Here is a 16,610-nt window from a genome sequence, read left to right as displayed (position 1 = left end):
AGTTCTATGAAAATGAAAAAAAGGTCGAAGAAGTTCTATGAAAATGAAAAAAAGGTCGAAGAAGTTCTATGAAAATGAAAAATATGAAATTATATGTGGTCACGCTATAGAATACAAAAATTCTATAGAAAATTCAAAAAAAAGTGAAAATTAGACAACATTTGAAGTCAATTGGCCTATAAAGAAGAACTTGACTTGGTCGAATATATTAGGCTACACTGACAGGGATAACCCATCTCAAAAGAACCCTAGTATGATTCTCCATGATAAGAGATCTTTACAAGGCAAAGCTTATCTGTAAATTGTAAACAATTGTAAACAAATGCAGACTAACGTTTTCAATTATTCTCAATTGTCAACAAATTCAGACGGGTTATTTGAATTACTCTCAGATGTATTCACACTCCTTTTTTCAATGTAACAGGCGGTTGTCAACAAATGCAGATTAACTTTTAACTTTTTTTTTTACACTATTAATCTTTCACATAACTACCATGCCAATTCTTGCGAATTACAACACAGTATAGTTTACGATTCATATATCATGTATAATCTGAATAAGACGAAGAATTTGTTTAAGATATTTTTTAAATAATTTATCGCCAATTATATTTGTATAATAATATAAATTATGGTATTTTTTATGCACTACTAATTAAATTGTTTTTTTTTTCGCATCATTTCTCTAATAATAAATCAAAACTCAATATTTTCAACACTTACTCATTACTTATAATAAATTATGATTATATATTATGAGAAAAAAAAAAGTTACATTTTGAATGTTATGAGAAAAGATCTCTAGAGCTCACTTTATTAAGATCTTGTTGAATTATGTAAGCAGAGGTCTAATAATTACTTAATTTGGCGTTAAATCATATCGAAAATATTTTTATTTACATCTCTATGTAAATTTGTAAATTTTATGCGTGATATTTCTTTTTGTTTATTTCGCTTTTTTTTGTTGTATGTAGAATATAAAAAAATGTATATAAATAATTAATATTAAATGTGTAATGTGTGATTCGTTGGTCAATTACAATTAATATTAATTAGTATTGTAAATTTTCCAAAAATGATGCGGATAGAAGTTTTCTTCGCTTTTCTTTACACATTCTGCTTTCTTTTTGATAATTTTGAGAGACTTGTATAAATATTTCTTGTAATTTTGAGAGACTTGTATACTTGTTTCTCGTAATTTTGAGAGATTTCTATTACGCATAATCAAAGAAAGACGCAATATATGTCGCGTCCTCCTCCGCGCGTCAAGTCCTCCGCTCCATGCAATATTCGCTGTTTTAAAATGGTAAGTTTGAATTTATCTTTACTGATTGTCATTTATAACTTAGTTATTTATTTCTACTCAATTTCAGATTAAAACACGAGATGAGTCGCCATCAGCAGCGAATAGTCTCAGCGTCGTCGTCATCCCAAAACAACGGATGGGACCATTCTCTTCGGCGAGTTTTACTAACGGTTCGGAACAATTAGAGCAAATTGAATACAGATAGAAACGGACGAGTGACTCTATTAGCCCAAGGATAGCTTCTGTAGCATCTCTTGCGTTATTTTGCAGAATTTCTCGCAGCACTCGGTATGTAGGAAGCACGGAAAATAATATCGAACAAATTAACTACAAACAACAGTCGGGTCGCGAATCATCACGTGAAAATCTTTTATCACATACTGTATACCTGTATTTGTATCTTGCAATTGTATATAAGATCTTTTTCGTTCCAAAAATACGAGAAATCGAATATACCTGTCAAAATTCCCGGTAAACAATAAAGAGACAACTTACAAGAAAATACGAAGGTCCAAAAGTTTTTATAAAATAAAGGGACTTCGTGGGAAATCCTGATCGTACCCCGGATACACACATTGAATAATATTGGCATTGAAACAGCAACTTGGACCCCGTTCTTACTGCAGATCTTAACTAAGAAATTACACCGCAACCTGCATAGTTCATTTGAGCAATTTCTGAAACAACCAAAGGAGATTTGCAACATTGACGACCTGGTATCAATTTTAGAATTTCATTTTTACCATCCAACCATCAAGCCGAAGGGAAAACCTTCACATCCTCCACACAAAAGAATGTCATCAGCAATACACACTGAACGAAAGGATGACAAATGTGGGTTTTGTAATGCTGGTAGTCATGCTTTATACCAGTTGCGTGTTGTGGAAGCAAACCTTAGTAGGTTCATCTCGTTTTAAATTGTGACTCGGTGTCAAAGAACCTCTAATAACAAGTGGGGTAAAATAAGTTTATTCTACATAAAACCTGTCAATTTTTCACCTAAAAGCCGATATGAAATGGTACCTAAAATCTTTAAGTTTATCTCAGTAAATGGAATTTAAGGAATTTCGAATAACTTTTTGAGGCGATAAACGTTTTGAGCCTGATTCTATGAATGACTTACCCTGTAGGATCAACTGCAACATAAACAGGAGAGACGTTGTCACTCTTAGAACCGTTCGCAAAAAGAAGGTGCTAACGTAGACAATTCATTTTAAATATGTTTACAAATACTTCAGAGTATTTATTTGCATAAAGCTTCATAAATTTTTCTCATTACTCCTATGGTTGATTTGTAGCTATGTACGGAAGCGCTTTCTTCAACTTTAATTTCCATTTCTTAGCGTAGTCGCGCCTGTCACATAACGGCATTTTTTATATCGATTGATAGCTATAGCGCTTCCACGGCAAATAAACTGTGTTTACCTGTAGGAATGTTGTTAATAGTGAATGTGTGTGTATCTTATCTGCAATCGACGACAAAATTATTTAAGTACTTATTAAATTTTTTTTTGCACTTTCTCTCTATTATTCGCACGTGTTTTTTTTTTTTTTTGTTTATGAAAATGGAAATGTATAATACAGTAAGTACTGGACATGTAAGCCACAAATCTATTGGCTTAGTCCATCTCCATTCAACATACCAAAAAAAAAAAAAAACAGTAAGTAGTCGTTTGCCACTATATTCTTATTAAACGACCTTCTCTAATAAGGTTAATGTAAAGCGCACATCAGTCTTTCTTCCCTGTCCTTGACAAGTTTAGAAGGTCGACACACCGCAGATCTTTCTCCTTTTCTCCATATAAATCTGTCTAAGCAAACTCTCGGAGGTACAAGCTGCAGGTCTTCCTACTTGTTTCCTTAATCAACACATTTTCTTCAGTTCGTTTGTAGTTGTTTTAGGTGTTTGCAAAAATTGTGATCAGCGACATAAAGTTAAAATGATAAAGAAATGTGGAAATACCAGCGTTCATAACAGTTGAAATCAAGGCCTACCTATCTACCAAGGCCTACTGACCTACTTCTACATAAAATAACAATTTTTCAGTTAATATCATTGATTTATTCAGCGTACACCAGCGCTAATCATAGAACCCTTAAAATGTTCAACAGTCATTTTAGTTGTTGGTTTTGAAGTTATTTACTGCCGAAACCCACCAAACACGTTCAGAAGCTTATAGTGATGGTGCTTCGTTTAAATGCTGCATACTGCATGCTTAAAAGTAGTGATTTTGATGTCAATGACAGCCTGGAGGACCAAACAAAATTCAAGAGCCATGAAATGCACGACTTATTGGCCGAAAACCCAGCACAAACTACGGAATAACTTTCGAACACCTTAGCAGTTGACGAATCAACTGTCTCTGAACGTTTACATGCGATGGGAGAGGTACAAACAGCTCGAATGGGGAGCTCTACCACACCCGGGGTACTCACCAGGCATGACGACCCCTGACTTGTTCAGATCGATGCAGCATAGCTTGGCTGGCAAGCTGGCCCTTAAAGTTGAAGAAGTGCGAAAATACGTCGGTGGGTGGATCGCTGCCAAACCAGTATAACACTTAACATAATATCGCCATGCTGTTAAAAATATTCTAAAATGTTGTAGAAAATGATAGAAACTATTTTGGTTGAAATGAGAGAAAAAATGATCAAAACTTTTGCAAACATTTAATAAATCTTGTCTTTTATTCTTTTCGCGCGCAATCACATTGCTGCGGGGCGTAACACAAAGATCGGTTTAATTTAAAACTTAAGGCGTAATGGTTTGAAATTTAACTTTGTACTTTAGCTCGATGGTACATGTTTGATGCTAAATTTGCTACTAATCGATGGAAATAGATCTTACGGCTGTGTGGTGGATTTATCAGATTTCGTAAAATTGTTGACTGCTCCCTCGCGTTTTTGGTATTTTCAGTTCTTGATTTGTGAAATTATAAAAATGTTTTAAGAATAATATTTGACAGGGCAAAAAGTTAAATTATAGTTACTATAACCTAAAAGGAGAAGTAGTAGTTTTTATTAAGGCAGTTAGCTGATTAAGATAAGATATATTGCGAGTACGAAAGATTTCATATAGGTTTTTATAGATGCCGAAAATTTGAAATGAATGGCTAGTGTTATTGGATTTAATGCAAATAAAACACTGAACGTCGGTTCAGCTGACTGTTTTGTATCACACTCATCGCATATAACGAATGACACTCCAATCTTTAAATAAAATTCTCTATATTTCGGATCGCACACAATTCTATTGAGCACCTTAATCATTGTTTTGGTATACTTGAAATCTTTTTCGACATGCAGCTCGAACTATGAAAAATTCTTTCTTGTGCTGACTTTTGACACAAAAGAGTTCTATCTATTTTACATTTACTTTGTACGGGGCTACAGACTGGGATGGAGATGACTTTGTTGAAAATACGATAAAATTTTAATAACAACTTGCGTGGCTGCTGGGTACTTCACTTTCCCTGGAGACTATTATCTGAAAAGAAGACTGTCTAATGATTTCGCCTTTAAAAATGTGTGTAGATGCCAGAAGCAAAGCCATCTCAGAGATCGGTAGTTCACCTGATATGACTCTAAGAATGCGAACCAGTGCGGAGGAGCAGACACCCGTGCATCGTTTTAGCACTTTGTTTTGAAAACTCTGTATTCTTTGGGCAACATAGTCAGGAAGTAGTGGAGAGAGAGAGCATCGCAACTTTTTTCTACCCTTTCACTGTAAGTTGAGGATACACTAATATTGTTTTTTCCAAATGTAGGACTCAAAAGAAAGCTTCAGAGACCCTACAAAGTATGTATATTCTTGATCAGCGTGAAATTCTGAGTTGATTTAGTTCTGCCCATCTGTGTGTCTGTATGTCTGTGCGGTGGTTGTTGTTGGCATTCTCCTGGTCGCAAAACTGAAGATATTGACTTCAAATTTGGTGGAAACATTGGATGTTTTTGCACGCAGGGTGGTATTCAAAGTGAACTAAATCGGTCAGAGCAGAAGCGCGCAGTGGAGTTTAAACTGAACGCAACTTTTGTATTTTTGCTCATTTGCAGCGTAATGTGTATCTAATAAAAGAACTTAGCTAGTAGAATGCGAAAAACAAAGTGGTGGGTATGCGAGATTTTGCCCCCCCGCATATAGCTTTCTTATTTGTTTTCCCTTGAAATTGTGAAAATTAAATTAAAATTAAATACGCATGTTATGTAGATTTATATTTTTTATACACAACAGACCAGGTATGAGATTATGTGCATAAAGAAAGAGCATGGGTCTTTCGCTTACCCTATAAAATGTAATCTTCATAAGATCCGAGATGAGAGAGATGGGTCTGTAGTTAACTAAAGCGTAAAGATTTTTCCCGGTCTTTGGAATCGGAACGATTTGCACGATTTTTATTTACTTGGAATAACGCCGTTAATGCAACATTTATTTATTGCGTTTTACAATTCAGATTTTGTTCTGTAAGTTCTTCTAAAAAGAAAGACGACATGTCTACATCAGTCGTAAGGATAAAATGGCAATGTGGTGTCGATTTGACAAGTTAGTTTTAAGTAAGTCCAAGTCCAGCTTATTGTGAGACCTTTTAAAAATTTCCAAAAGGATCTCATGTTCCCTTTAGTGCTTAAGCCTTCAAAGAAAATAGCCCTATTCTTCCATTTTGCTTTTCTTACCGCCATTTCCCATTGTTTCTGATAGAAATAAAGTTGACGAATTTGGCTAGTCTTGAAAAAATTTTTTTGGGGGTTTGTAATCTTCGGACAATCGCCAAAAAGTGCCGCGTTCTAACATGATTTTAGAAAGAAAAATTTAGTTATCTGTAAATTTTTTTCTTCATTTTTAAATCTAAGTTAGAATTAGCTAACCGATCCAATAACAACTTGCGAGATCTAAAATCGTTAGTTTTTAAGACTACATTGTCTTCAGTTTCAAAAATAATGTGAATGTGGCGACCGTTACTAGATAAGTATCTTTCGTCATTTTCGCATTGAGAAATAAATTATGCAGGATTTGAAAAAGGCAGGTTTAATGAACTTCCAATGCTCGAACCACCATCAGCGTGTGAAAATGTTAATGTACGTTTGTTCAAACGACTGAAGGAAATACGATTTATAATAACGAAGAGGTCTTTTGCCCTGTTGCTTGAAATCACATCACCAAAACTGATGTGTCTCGAGTTAAGCTTTCCAGCCTGAAGTACGTTGCCATAACCATCTAAAAAACCGCAAAGTCTTTTTATTTCGTGTTTAAAGTATTGCTTTGGAGTACTGGTTGGAAAGTAGGCAGACACTATCACAACATTAAGCTTTAGATTGGTTGGTTTTATAATAACTAATATATATAATATTGCAATATTATGTTGTGATATAAGAGATTTAACACTGAAGTGGACCCAGACTGTTGGACTATATCGCAAGAAGATGTGAAAACCGAAATTTTTTTAACAATTTTTATAAGTTCATCTCCATCATCAATAGCAGAGAAAGTTCTGAAAATTTCGTTAAGAAGTTTTTCAAATTCTCTAGTTTCTTGTTCATTTACAAAGTTTTTTATTTCTTTGAGAATCAGTAGATTTTATTGACTATTGAGATTTATCGGTTTCGGTAGTTCAGATTTATTTTCAACAATCTGCCTGAAATTTTTTGTTGTAAGAATCTTGTTGACATCAACACACATATTTCTAATATTTTGTGGAGGGGAAGAATTTTCAATAACAGAATAATTTTTTTGATATTCCGCATTGCTAAGCATTCGTTACTACTAATTGGAATTTTACGAATTATTCCAATTTATTCCATGAAGCTGCGAGGAATATGCTCCTTTAAATTTCATGGATGAAAATCATCGACCTTCAAAAATTATTTGCATTTTGAGACAGAGGATTTGAAGAAAGTGGACCCGAAGAAGTTGAAAATTTCCGGCGTGGCCTGCAAGACCAATGAAGTCGTCCTTATTGACCGCTGTGGCTACGATTAGAGGATAAAAGCGAAAGTTAAGATGCCGAATAAGCTCAACCCTCGGTTCAAATTAGCGGATGTGAGCTTTAATGATAGCAGTGATGAACTTTTTGATAAATTGTGTTGCCAGAATTCTATTCTCGGCGACTGCTCACATAGGCTTGAGAGACCCTATGAGGCTTCCAAAAAGGGCAGGAGCCATTATAGCACGTTTACTGAAACTGATTATTTAGCCTTCTCTCAGATTCTGATGGAACGCAAATTGCGATTTGGTTAGAAGACTATATTGTGCTGCGGAGGTGATCGTATGTTTTAAGTGTAAAGATTTTAATCATACCGCGAAGGATTGCAAGAATGCTTACATTTGCTATAAGTGTCACAATAGTCACCACTCCAAAGGATGCCATAAAGATCATCTAGTTAAATGCATAATTTGTACGAGGACAAACAACCAGTATAACTTGGGCCTCGAGGTTAATCACTTTACGTTAACTACAGATTGTGCAGCGTAACTCAACGAACTGAAAATGCTCAAGCAGAAAGTTGGTTATATTGGATACCTCAACTTATATAATGGTAGTGTTAATATAGAAATAACCCTGAAGATTGCTAGTGGAAAGCATAAGGGATTTCAAATATGACATTTTAATGTTGCGGAGTTTTAATAGACCTACGATTGACTGTTTTAATTGCTATTTTGTTTAGAGGCAGGTGTTATGTGAATATAAGACTGAAACATGGTTTAAGCCATGAATTTTGTGAAATTAGCAGTTACAATGTTGTTCGTCATGGCAGAACTTATATTGATCGGGGCTATTGTATCGCCTTCTATATTAAGCAGGGTATAAATTCTAAGATTGTACTGAAGTCTGACCAAGACAGTGTGGTAGAGTGTATCGGTGTTGAGATAAGTGGTAGCAACCCCAAATGTCTTGTTATGTGTTTGTATAATCCACAGTGTTGATATACTCTTGCGTGCTGTGCGCGCAAGGTAATTACATGATTTTTGCATTTCAGTGTTGAAATTGGTCAAATCATGACCCATTCGTTATGCTCCTCGTTTCAGATCGGCTTTGGTAGACCTTCTTTGTGTTACTGACAGAACCTCTGTTATACACTACGATCAATATCCATTGGGTGGGATATGTGATCATGAATTGATGTTTGCGTGCTTGATTATCGCCATCAATTATAATACTGGCGAGGGGTTTATGTTTATATAATTTGAAGTCCACTGAAGTGCAAAGAGTAATGGCTTCTTCATTTTGTTAAAGTAACGTTTTGAAATTTGCTGATTTCAACCAGAAATGGTTTTATTTATTGCATCATCTTTCTGCGTTATTTGACGACCATCTTCCTATAAAGATATGAAAGGTTAGAGCCTCTAAGCCGCCCTGGTTTTTCTCTTAAGTCAAATGAGCTATTAGTCTATGGAACGAGACATATGAACATTGGAAGAGTTTCCATAATGCTTGTAGAAGCATTTCGGAGGCTTAGGAATAGTGTGCGTAACATGACTGGACATATGAAACGCCTTTTCCTCCATGATTTGGTTCGCATTTTTTTTTGGTCCGATTTAAATAGTTCAATATTAAGTTCTGACAACACCAAAACCACGATCGTTTAACCTGTTAGTTGTGGTTTTCATTCCTTAGCATTTGTTAAAATATTGGATGTGTTTAGTTTTAAGTATATACTTCTATTCAATTTCAGTTCTTAAGTTAAATATATGTACGTTCATTCAATTTTCTATCTTTCATTTACACATTCACATATCAACATGACTATGTTCGATTGTTTATGCACTTGCATTTGCAAAATCGCGTTTCTGTGTTTTTCCGTTTCATACAACTGACCACAGACAACAATATGATTTGTTACGTAATCCAGACCTTGAAGTGTGTCGTCGATGGTTTACATCAATTTGCTTATATTGCATTTTTGTGGTACACTTCAAGCGGTTCATATTGCTGGAAATAAATAAACGCAAAATGCAAGTGCATCATTTTTATAATTTCATTTTATGGCAACATAATTCTTAATTAGTTTATAAGAATTGTAAGTTATAAGTCACTTTTCTATCAATAAAATTGTCTTTTTGCAACAAATTGATCACCTCTTCGTTACCTCAGAGTTTCTTCAGTTACAGGTGCTGGAGAGGCACCCCAAAGCGTAGGTACATCCAGACGCACCGTCTGGTTGAGTTATGCCAACTAAGTAGCACCCCGCTGACCATTTGGGCACCCCAAAGTTGCTAGCAAACAGTCTTTGTACTATCTGAGATTACATTGATCATTATTTTTTGTTTAGCGGTTTCTTCCAGTTACAAGTGCTGGAAGAACCAAATATAATAAGTTGGTACGACTTGACGCATCGTCTTGTCGAATTATATCAACCAATTAGGCTCTTGATCTTTTATAAATAAATTCAAAATAACAACATTTTGACTTTAACATTTTGGCACGTCTTCGTGATACTGAGGTGTTGCGTTCGAACCTCTAACATTTGGTGACCCCGACGTGATGCTGAGGTATTGCTTTTGCGTCACCACATTCGACCTTAACAGGATGATTATATTTAATTTATTAGTATTGTTTCTAGCCTGGGTTTTAAGTGTAGTTCTCGCGACAGTGTTGAGGATCATATCAATTTTCTGGTAATGCGCGCTCACCAAGCTGTGACTGAATAAATGTCTTGCAGTGCCGCTCATATAGTGCGGGTCCTTCGTATAAGGGGTGAGGGATTGTTAATAAGTGTGCGAGATGTGTGTAGAATAAACCGAAATATGATAAAATATCTCCGATTTCGTTTAAGATTTGAACTTCTGTTGTTCATACGTACGTTAGCATCTCGAACACCGGAAGAAAATTGGTTTCGCTAAATCGGAACGGACGACGAATCTAATCTCACTTCTCATCTTAAGAAGCTAACTGCCTCAATAAAAATTGCTTACTTCTCCTTTTAAGTTATCATAATTGTAATTAAACTTTTTCTCTCCTGTCTAAAAGTATTCTTAAATCACCAACAGTCTTAGCCCATTTTACTAAACAAAAAAGAGGGGAAAAAGGGGAAATGTTGAGAAATTTATACACATCAGACGGAATGGGTCTTCTGTTCATATTATGTTATTTGGAAGTGGCGGAACATCGAGATTGATGAAAAAGACATTCTGTAAGATGTAGAAGTGCTCAGTGGCATGCTTCAAATCCTTTTACGTAAATCCGAAAACATGGAAATAAATGGTTTTATTTGTCCAAAACGTACATTAAAATATATATATTTTTGCACGTGGATTTCTGCAAAGTTACCCTTGTGAAAAGAATCTTTTGAATACGAGAACCTACATGCCTTCGGTGATCTAAATATTCAATCCTTACTTTGAAGGTGTCGGGATCTCGAGGCGTTGTCCCGGGCACATTTTCAATTGTCTTACCAAAAATTATACAAAAAAAGGAACAAAAACTCTGCACGGAATAAGTTAATCTCCATATGTGCATGTTTTTGCGTATAAACATATAAATATTTATTCGTTGGATGCTCAAAAAAACCATTAATTTGTGATCACCTGGTGAGGCATTCCTAAAAAATTTTTCTTAACGTAATACAATACGCAAAAGATCAAGAAGAGAACTTCAAAATATATATAAAATTATTATCATTATTATTTAAATTTTATACTAATGAAATAAATTCTTAGACTAAAAAAAAAAGACATTGAGCACTAGCAACACAGGCTATCGGCTCTAATTTAAATAAATGTATATTAGATAATGAGCTTAGTAGTACTAACAAAGTAATATATAGAATTGATATTCGATTCTGGAGCTGATTTTAGAATGTCCAAAGGGTTAATCGTTCCAAATTCAATACTTCTAACCAAGGATAAGTTAAGGCAGTCGCTTTATGTTGAGTGTGCTTTATAGTGAGAATTTGTCCACAATTGCAGATTGGGGAGGAAGACTTCTTCAAGATCCATTGGTGAGTTGCAATTGTATGACCAACGCATATTCTCGAAGAAGTTTGGATCTTGGTTTTTTCAATATTTGTGGGATATAAAGGTGGAGTTAATTGAGGGCCAATAAAAGAGTACTGCTGATGGGGGTATTGTAGATTTCCTTCCGTAATTTCTCTTCAAATTTTCTTCCAATGTATCTTTGAAGATCCAACTTTTCTATGACATCATCCATAATTAGCGGTGCAGAAGCAGCATTCTTTGCCGCCCGATCAGCCATCTTTTACAGAAAAATATAAACAAAAGCATATAGTTTTAAAACCAAAAATAAAAAAATCAACGTAAATACAAATAACAATAAGGAAGTTAATATAAAAGAAGAGAAGTTTGTGTACTGGTTAGTACCCATAATATCCCAAAGTAGCTGTATAATATAAGATATATTGATTGTAGTTGTCGAAGTAAGGTGCGAACATTTTGGCCATCAACCCTTTTACTATCATGCTACTACTACTTTTCCTATCATAGCTGCATAGTCAAAGCTCGTTAACTTTATGGGTTTTTTTTTGACCAATGGAACTTCTTGTCGATCAAACCTCAATGTTGGGCTATCTTTCGTATTTTGCGCGACTCACCCCAATTAAACCTCATCAACCTTGCGCATTGTATAATAATAATATATATTGCGGATTGTCTTATGTGACGATATCATATTCAAACTGTGTTTATTATTACGGTTGATAATCGAGATGAATTAATTACGATTATGTGCGGTATTAGATTGTTCTTCGGGTTACATTTATTGTGTGTGATCGGCAGGCAGTCTTTCTTTGTGACTATCATATGTGCATTACAGGTATATTTATCATCTGCCAATTGAATGCGGTCAGTATGCAATTTCAGTTATTCCATTCGGTTCAGTTGCATTGACATTGTAAGACAGACAGTAATTGTGTTGACTGGTACTCAGTTTGCTTCGAAAGGCCTTGCTGAGAGTTGCAATTTTTCAGTCCCAGTTCGTTGTTTTTCGGCTTGTTTTAACGAATGCTGGCGCTGACGATTGGACTCAGCGTGCGTCCCGATCCCTCGGCGAACATAATTTGAGCAGAATAAAATAGGCACATTAGCCGGATCGGCGGTTAGCTGTACGTTGTTCGCGTTGCATCATATCAGTCTGCCTTTAGAATTGATCCAGTATGAATTCGACATATTTTATGTGATTTCTTAAGAAAACTTCTATCCAACTATTCTACTCAAATAGAAGTTGTCCTATTTTATTGAGGACAATCCAACTCATTAATCCTTTTTTTAATTTTAGTTTTATTTCTAAAATTAATTTATCAGTCACAACATAGTCACACATCAGTCTGGCAACTCTGCCGCGCGGTATAGTCCTCTGTATATTTTTCCGGCAATTAATATTTTAGTTTTTTGTTGAATTTCGTGGCTATTTTGCTTTATAGTGTGTGAATTTATAATATACTTTGAGAAGAAAATGAGCGAATTCAAAGCAAAAGAAGTATTTTTTCTTTACGCTTTGATACAGTGGATTTTTGCAAATAAAACTTTTGAGCTCGGATATAAATCTCTCTTTTTTTGTTTTTTTTTTTTGGTTTTATCTCTTTTTCTCTGGTTATTTTTTCGGTGTTTGTAGTTTGTTTTGCTATTGATCTTTCGTTACAGTGTCAACGTAACAGAGAAGTTTTGAACAAATTGGTTGATAAATTTTTATGTTGAGGATATTTTTTTCAAAATTTGTTTGTCTGTTTCTTCATAAACCACTTCTGTCTTTTAGACTGATATGGAGTGTTTATATACACCTTGTCGCGCAAAAATAGGCCCGGGATCGGATAGATTGTTGGCTCTGCGAACGCTTTGATCATGCAAAGTGTGTCGGTATTCTCGGCCGCGCTGCTGATGCAGTCGCTGACCCTTCTAAAGGGTTAAGATGGTCATGTCCTGACTTTAGGCAGAGGGACATTGATTTTTACAAACTTTTCACGGAGACGCGAAATGGTGTCTCGGAATTGAGTAGAAATCTCGGCTCCTTGTGGGAGAAGTTTGAGCTAATTAAGTCTAGGTTTGATGAGTGTCGTTTTATTGAGCACTCATTTTCTACCCAAGCCAAAAAAATAACAACTCGTAGCGTAGCGTGTGGGACGTCACCTCTGAGTTCCTCCAATTCTGATTCATTGATACAAGTTACCGCTCCCTCTAACTCTAAAATGAACATTAATGTTTCCGATATTGCTCAGTCGGATGGTAACAAAACAATTACAAACAAGCCGGCAAATCCTTTGGTTTTAACCTACGCTGTAGTGACAAGGGTATCTCCTCCCAGAGCCGCCACTCACTCTAATCAAGCGCCATCGCCTAAAAATAATAAAGAGAAAAATAAATCATCCTCTCCCCCTGACTGTTCGCATGGTCACCAGACTGGGCAAGTCGCACAAGCTGCTGGTGCAAGGGCGATAACGCCATCTATATTCTCCCCAACCCTAAACCCCCCAACCTTCAACCCTCCTGTTCCAAGTAATGACATTTGCTTGACGGCAGTTCCTCCCAGAAAAGCAATATTTGTGTCAAGACTGGCACCTGAAGCATCGGTGGATAACATAAAAAGTTATCTGGCGGTGAAAGTCAACTTAAAGCGCGTTAGCATTTTCAAAATAGCTCCTTCTCAATCTAGGGCAATTTCCTCTTGTAAAATACTAGTTCCGACAGACAACAGTGATATGTTGTTAACCAAACCGTTGTGGCCAGTAGGATCCTTAATTAAAGAATTTATCCCTCGAGATCATCCTCGTAAAACCAAAACAATAGTCTTATCGCCTTCAAAAAACTAAATGTTTCTTCAGCCCCATTATCTCTCCTTTATCAAAATGTTAGGGGCCTAAATTCGAAACTTGTCTAAAACTATATTGTTATTTCTTCAATCGATGCTAGAATAACAATTTCCCAAATTAGCCCTTTTGCTATAAAAAAAGCTGTAGATAGCATTACAACATACATCGACTCCATCTCGATTCTACGCGGTGGGAATTTACTGGTCCTCGCTGGGAACCCGCGCGCAACCGAAAAGCTCATAAAGGCCAAATCTTTAGCTAATCTATGTGCTATTTCAGCTAAACTACATGAGAAACTTAAATCGGTTCGAGGCGTAATTTATGCCTCTTGCTTAAAGCATGTGCCGGAAGATGAAATTGTCCGCGAAATGGGCAATCAAGGAGTGACTGAAGTATATAAATTCACCAAACTGAATGACGACGGAAAAACACGCTCTCCTACAGGAAGGATTATTTTAACTTTTGATCGCTATCGATTACCGCGAACAGTTGATGTGGCTGGTATAAATGTAAAGTAGAACTATACATCCCAAATCCTATGAGGTGTAAAAATTGCCAACACCTGGGTCATACGGTAAAAAGATGCACTAGTACTGCATCTTGTGCTAACTGTGGTCATCCTCCACATGCTGAAAGCTGTACCCGTAGTTTCTGCATAAATTGCAATGATCAACACTCAGCGTTAGACAAACAATGCCCACGTTTTGTACAGATGCGTGAAATACTAGAAATCAAAACAGAAAATTACTGTAGCATGGGCGAAGCGCGACGCATATACCGTACTCTCCGTACTCCGCTCTATTCAGGAAGGAATTACGGAAATCAAAGGCACTTAGTTTCGAACTTTTCTCGAGACGAATTCACAGAAATACATCGATGAAAGTTGTCTGGGACAAAATCAACAGACTTAATGGGACTTCAAACCTGAACGAAATTTCTGCCATCTGCACTCCCAATGGAACTTTAACTGACGCAGACGAGATTTCTAATTACTTTGGAAAAGTGTGGTGCGAATACTCCTCTGACAGCATCTTCTCCAGTGCTTTCATCGAAAATAAAAGGACTCCAATATCTCTTTCAAATAATATCGATTATTGAAATGGAGGACATCTGGTCTAGACCGCATCTCATTCCAAATGATTAGTGCTATGTCTAAGTCTAGTAAAAAGAAATTACTGGACCTATATAATACGGTATTTATGACTGGCCGTATACTCTACATGTGGAAACTGGCAACAGTTGTTCCAACTCCAAAGTCAAAAAATGTCTCCATCGCATCGCCCAATCTCTCCCTTATCTTGCCTCTCTAAGGTATTAGAGAAGATTATAGCATCTAGATTATCTTGGTTTCTTGAGTCCAAGAACCTGATAACAAAACAACAAGTAGGTTTCAGTGGGGTAGGGGGTGCATCGACGCTCTGTTACATATTGATTATTTCACAAGCAAAGCAATTTCCGAACGAAATCACGTAACAATTCTCTCAATTGATTTCGAAAAAGCATTTGACAGAGTTGGTCTTCATGTTATCTTAAGACTCTTGAAATCATGGAATGTTGGACAAAAATTCTTCAACTACATCAAATCATTCATGTCGCATCGGCGGTTCAAAGTTAGAATCAACAATCATCTTTCTGATTCCTTTCCGCAAGGATCTCCTCTTTCTGTCACGCTTTTCCAGATCGGTTTCAACGAAATAAGCAAAATTCTTTTCCGTGTACCAAGAGTGGAACATTGTCTCTACGCGGACGATGTACACATTTTTACAAAAGAAAAAGACAACACGAAAGCAATCAACATCCTCGAATCTATTGCATGTGAGATCTTCACATGGGCAAACTCGTCAGGAGCTAAAATTTCTATACAAAAATAAAAAAAAATGCACATTTGTCGAAAACAAATGTGCGATGCAGGAAACCTACTGATGCATATTAACGACTTACCAGTACTAAATGTGCAGACGCTCCATGTTCTCGGGCTCACGTTTTCCAACAATTATCGTTGGAAAGCACACTGTCTTCGGTTAAAAAACTCCCTTTTAACAAGGGTAAATTTCATACAATACGTTGCTTGGAGAAGCCATGCGCATATTAACACTATTGCTTATCTTACCAAAATGCTTGTGACTGTGATAATTTATGGCAATAGCTGCAAATCTAATATCAACATCCTTAAACCGGTCTATCACCAAGCCGTTAGAGCAAGTTGTTATGCTTTTCGGCCGACGCCCATAAATAATAGTATAATTGAAACTGGTCTCCCAACTTTAGAAAATAGACTCTATGAGTTAAAAGCTAAAATAGTCCCTAAGCTTCTTAATTCAAACGAATCCATTCTCGGTGATGACGTAAGAAAGATTATTATTGCGAAGAAAATCCCAAAGTCACCATCTGCAATTGACCATTGTTTGTGCATCGCAAAGGAATTGAACATTCCCTTAAAAATTTCCCGCTCTTTTGGTGTTAAGCCTCCCTAAATTTTGAAAGACTGCTCTTTTGACATCTCCCTGTCTATGCACAAGAAAGAAGATACTCCAAATTACGTCTTCAGGAA

The 16,610-nt window shown here is 36.0% G+C and overlaps 1 protein-coding gene across 3 annotated transcripts in view; it reads right to left on the bottom strand.

Annotated features, from left to right (window-relative positions):
* Positions 1 to 11,261: 11,261 nt before the first annotated feature.
* The window catches only part of LOC119642467, an 18,469-nt gene continuing 13,120 nt past the window's right edge, over positions 11,262 to 16,610 (bottom strand). For 2 of the 3 annotated variants that reach the window (XM_038041624.1, XM_038041621.1), the window contains exon 2: positions 11,262 to 11,493. In XM_038041624.1, coding sequence (XP_037897552.1) covers positions 11,326 to 11,493 — 168 coding nt within the window. In that variant the 3' untranslated portion in view covers positions 11,262 to 11,325. Of the gene's footprint in view, positions 11,494 to 13,379; positions 13,416 to 16,610 lie in introns of those variants that run through there. The other variant, XM_038041623.1, reaches the window with a different exon arrangement.

Source organism: Glossina fuscipes, unplaced genomic scaffold (genome assembly GCF_014805625.2).
Source record: "Glossina fuscipes isolate IAEA_lab_2018 unplaced genomic scaffold, Yale_Gfus_2 223, whole genome shotgun sequence".
In the NCBI taxonomy this organism is placed as follows: Eukaryota; Metazoa; Arthropoda; class Insecta; order Diptera; family Glossinidae; genus Glossina; species Glossina fuscipes.
This window is presented reverse-complemented; position numbering and strand designations above follow the sequence as displayed.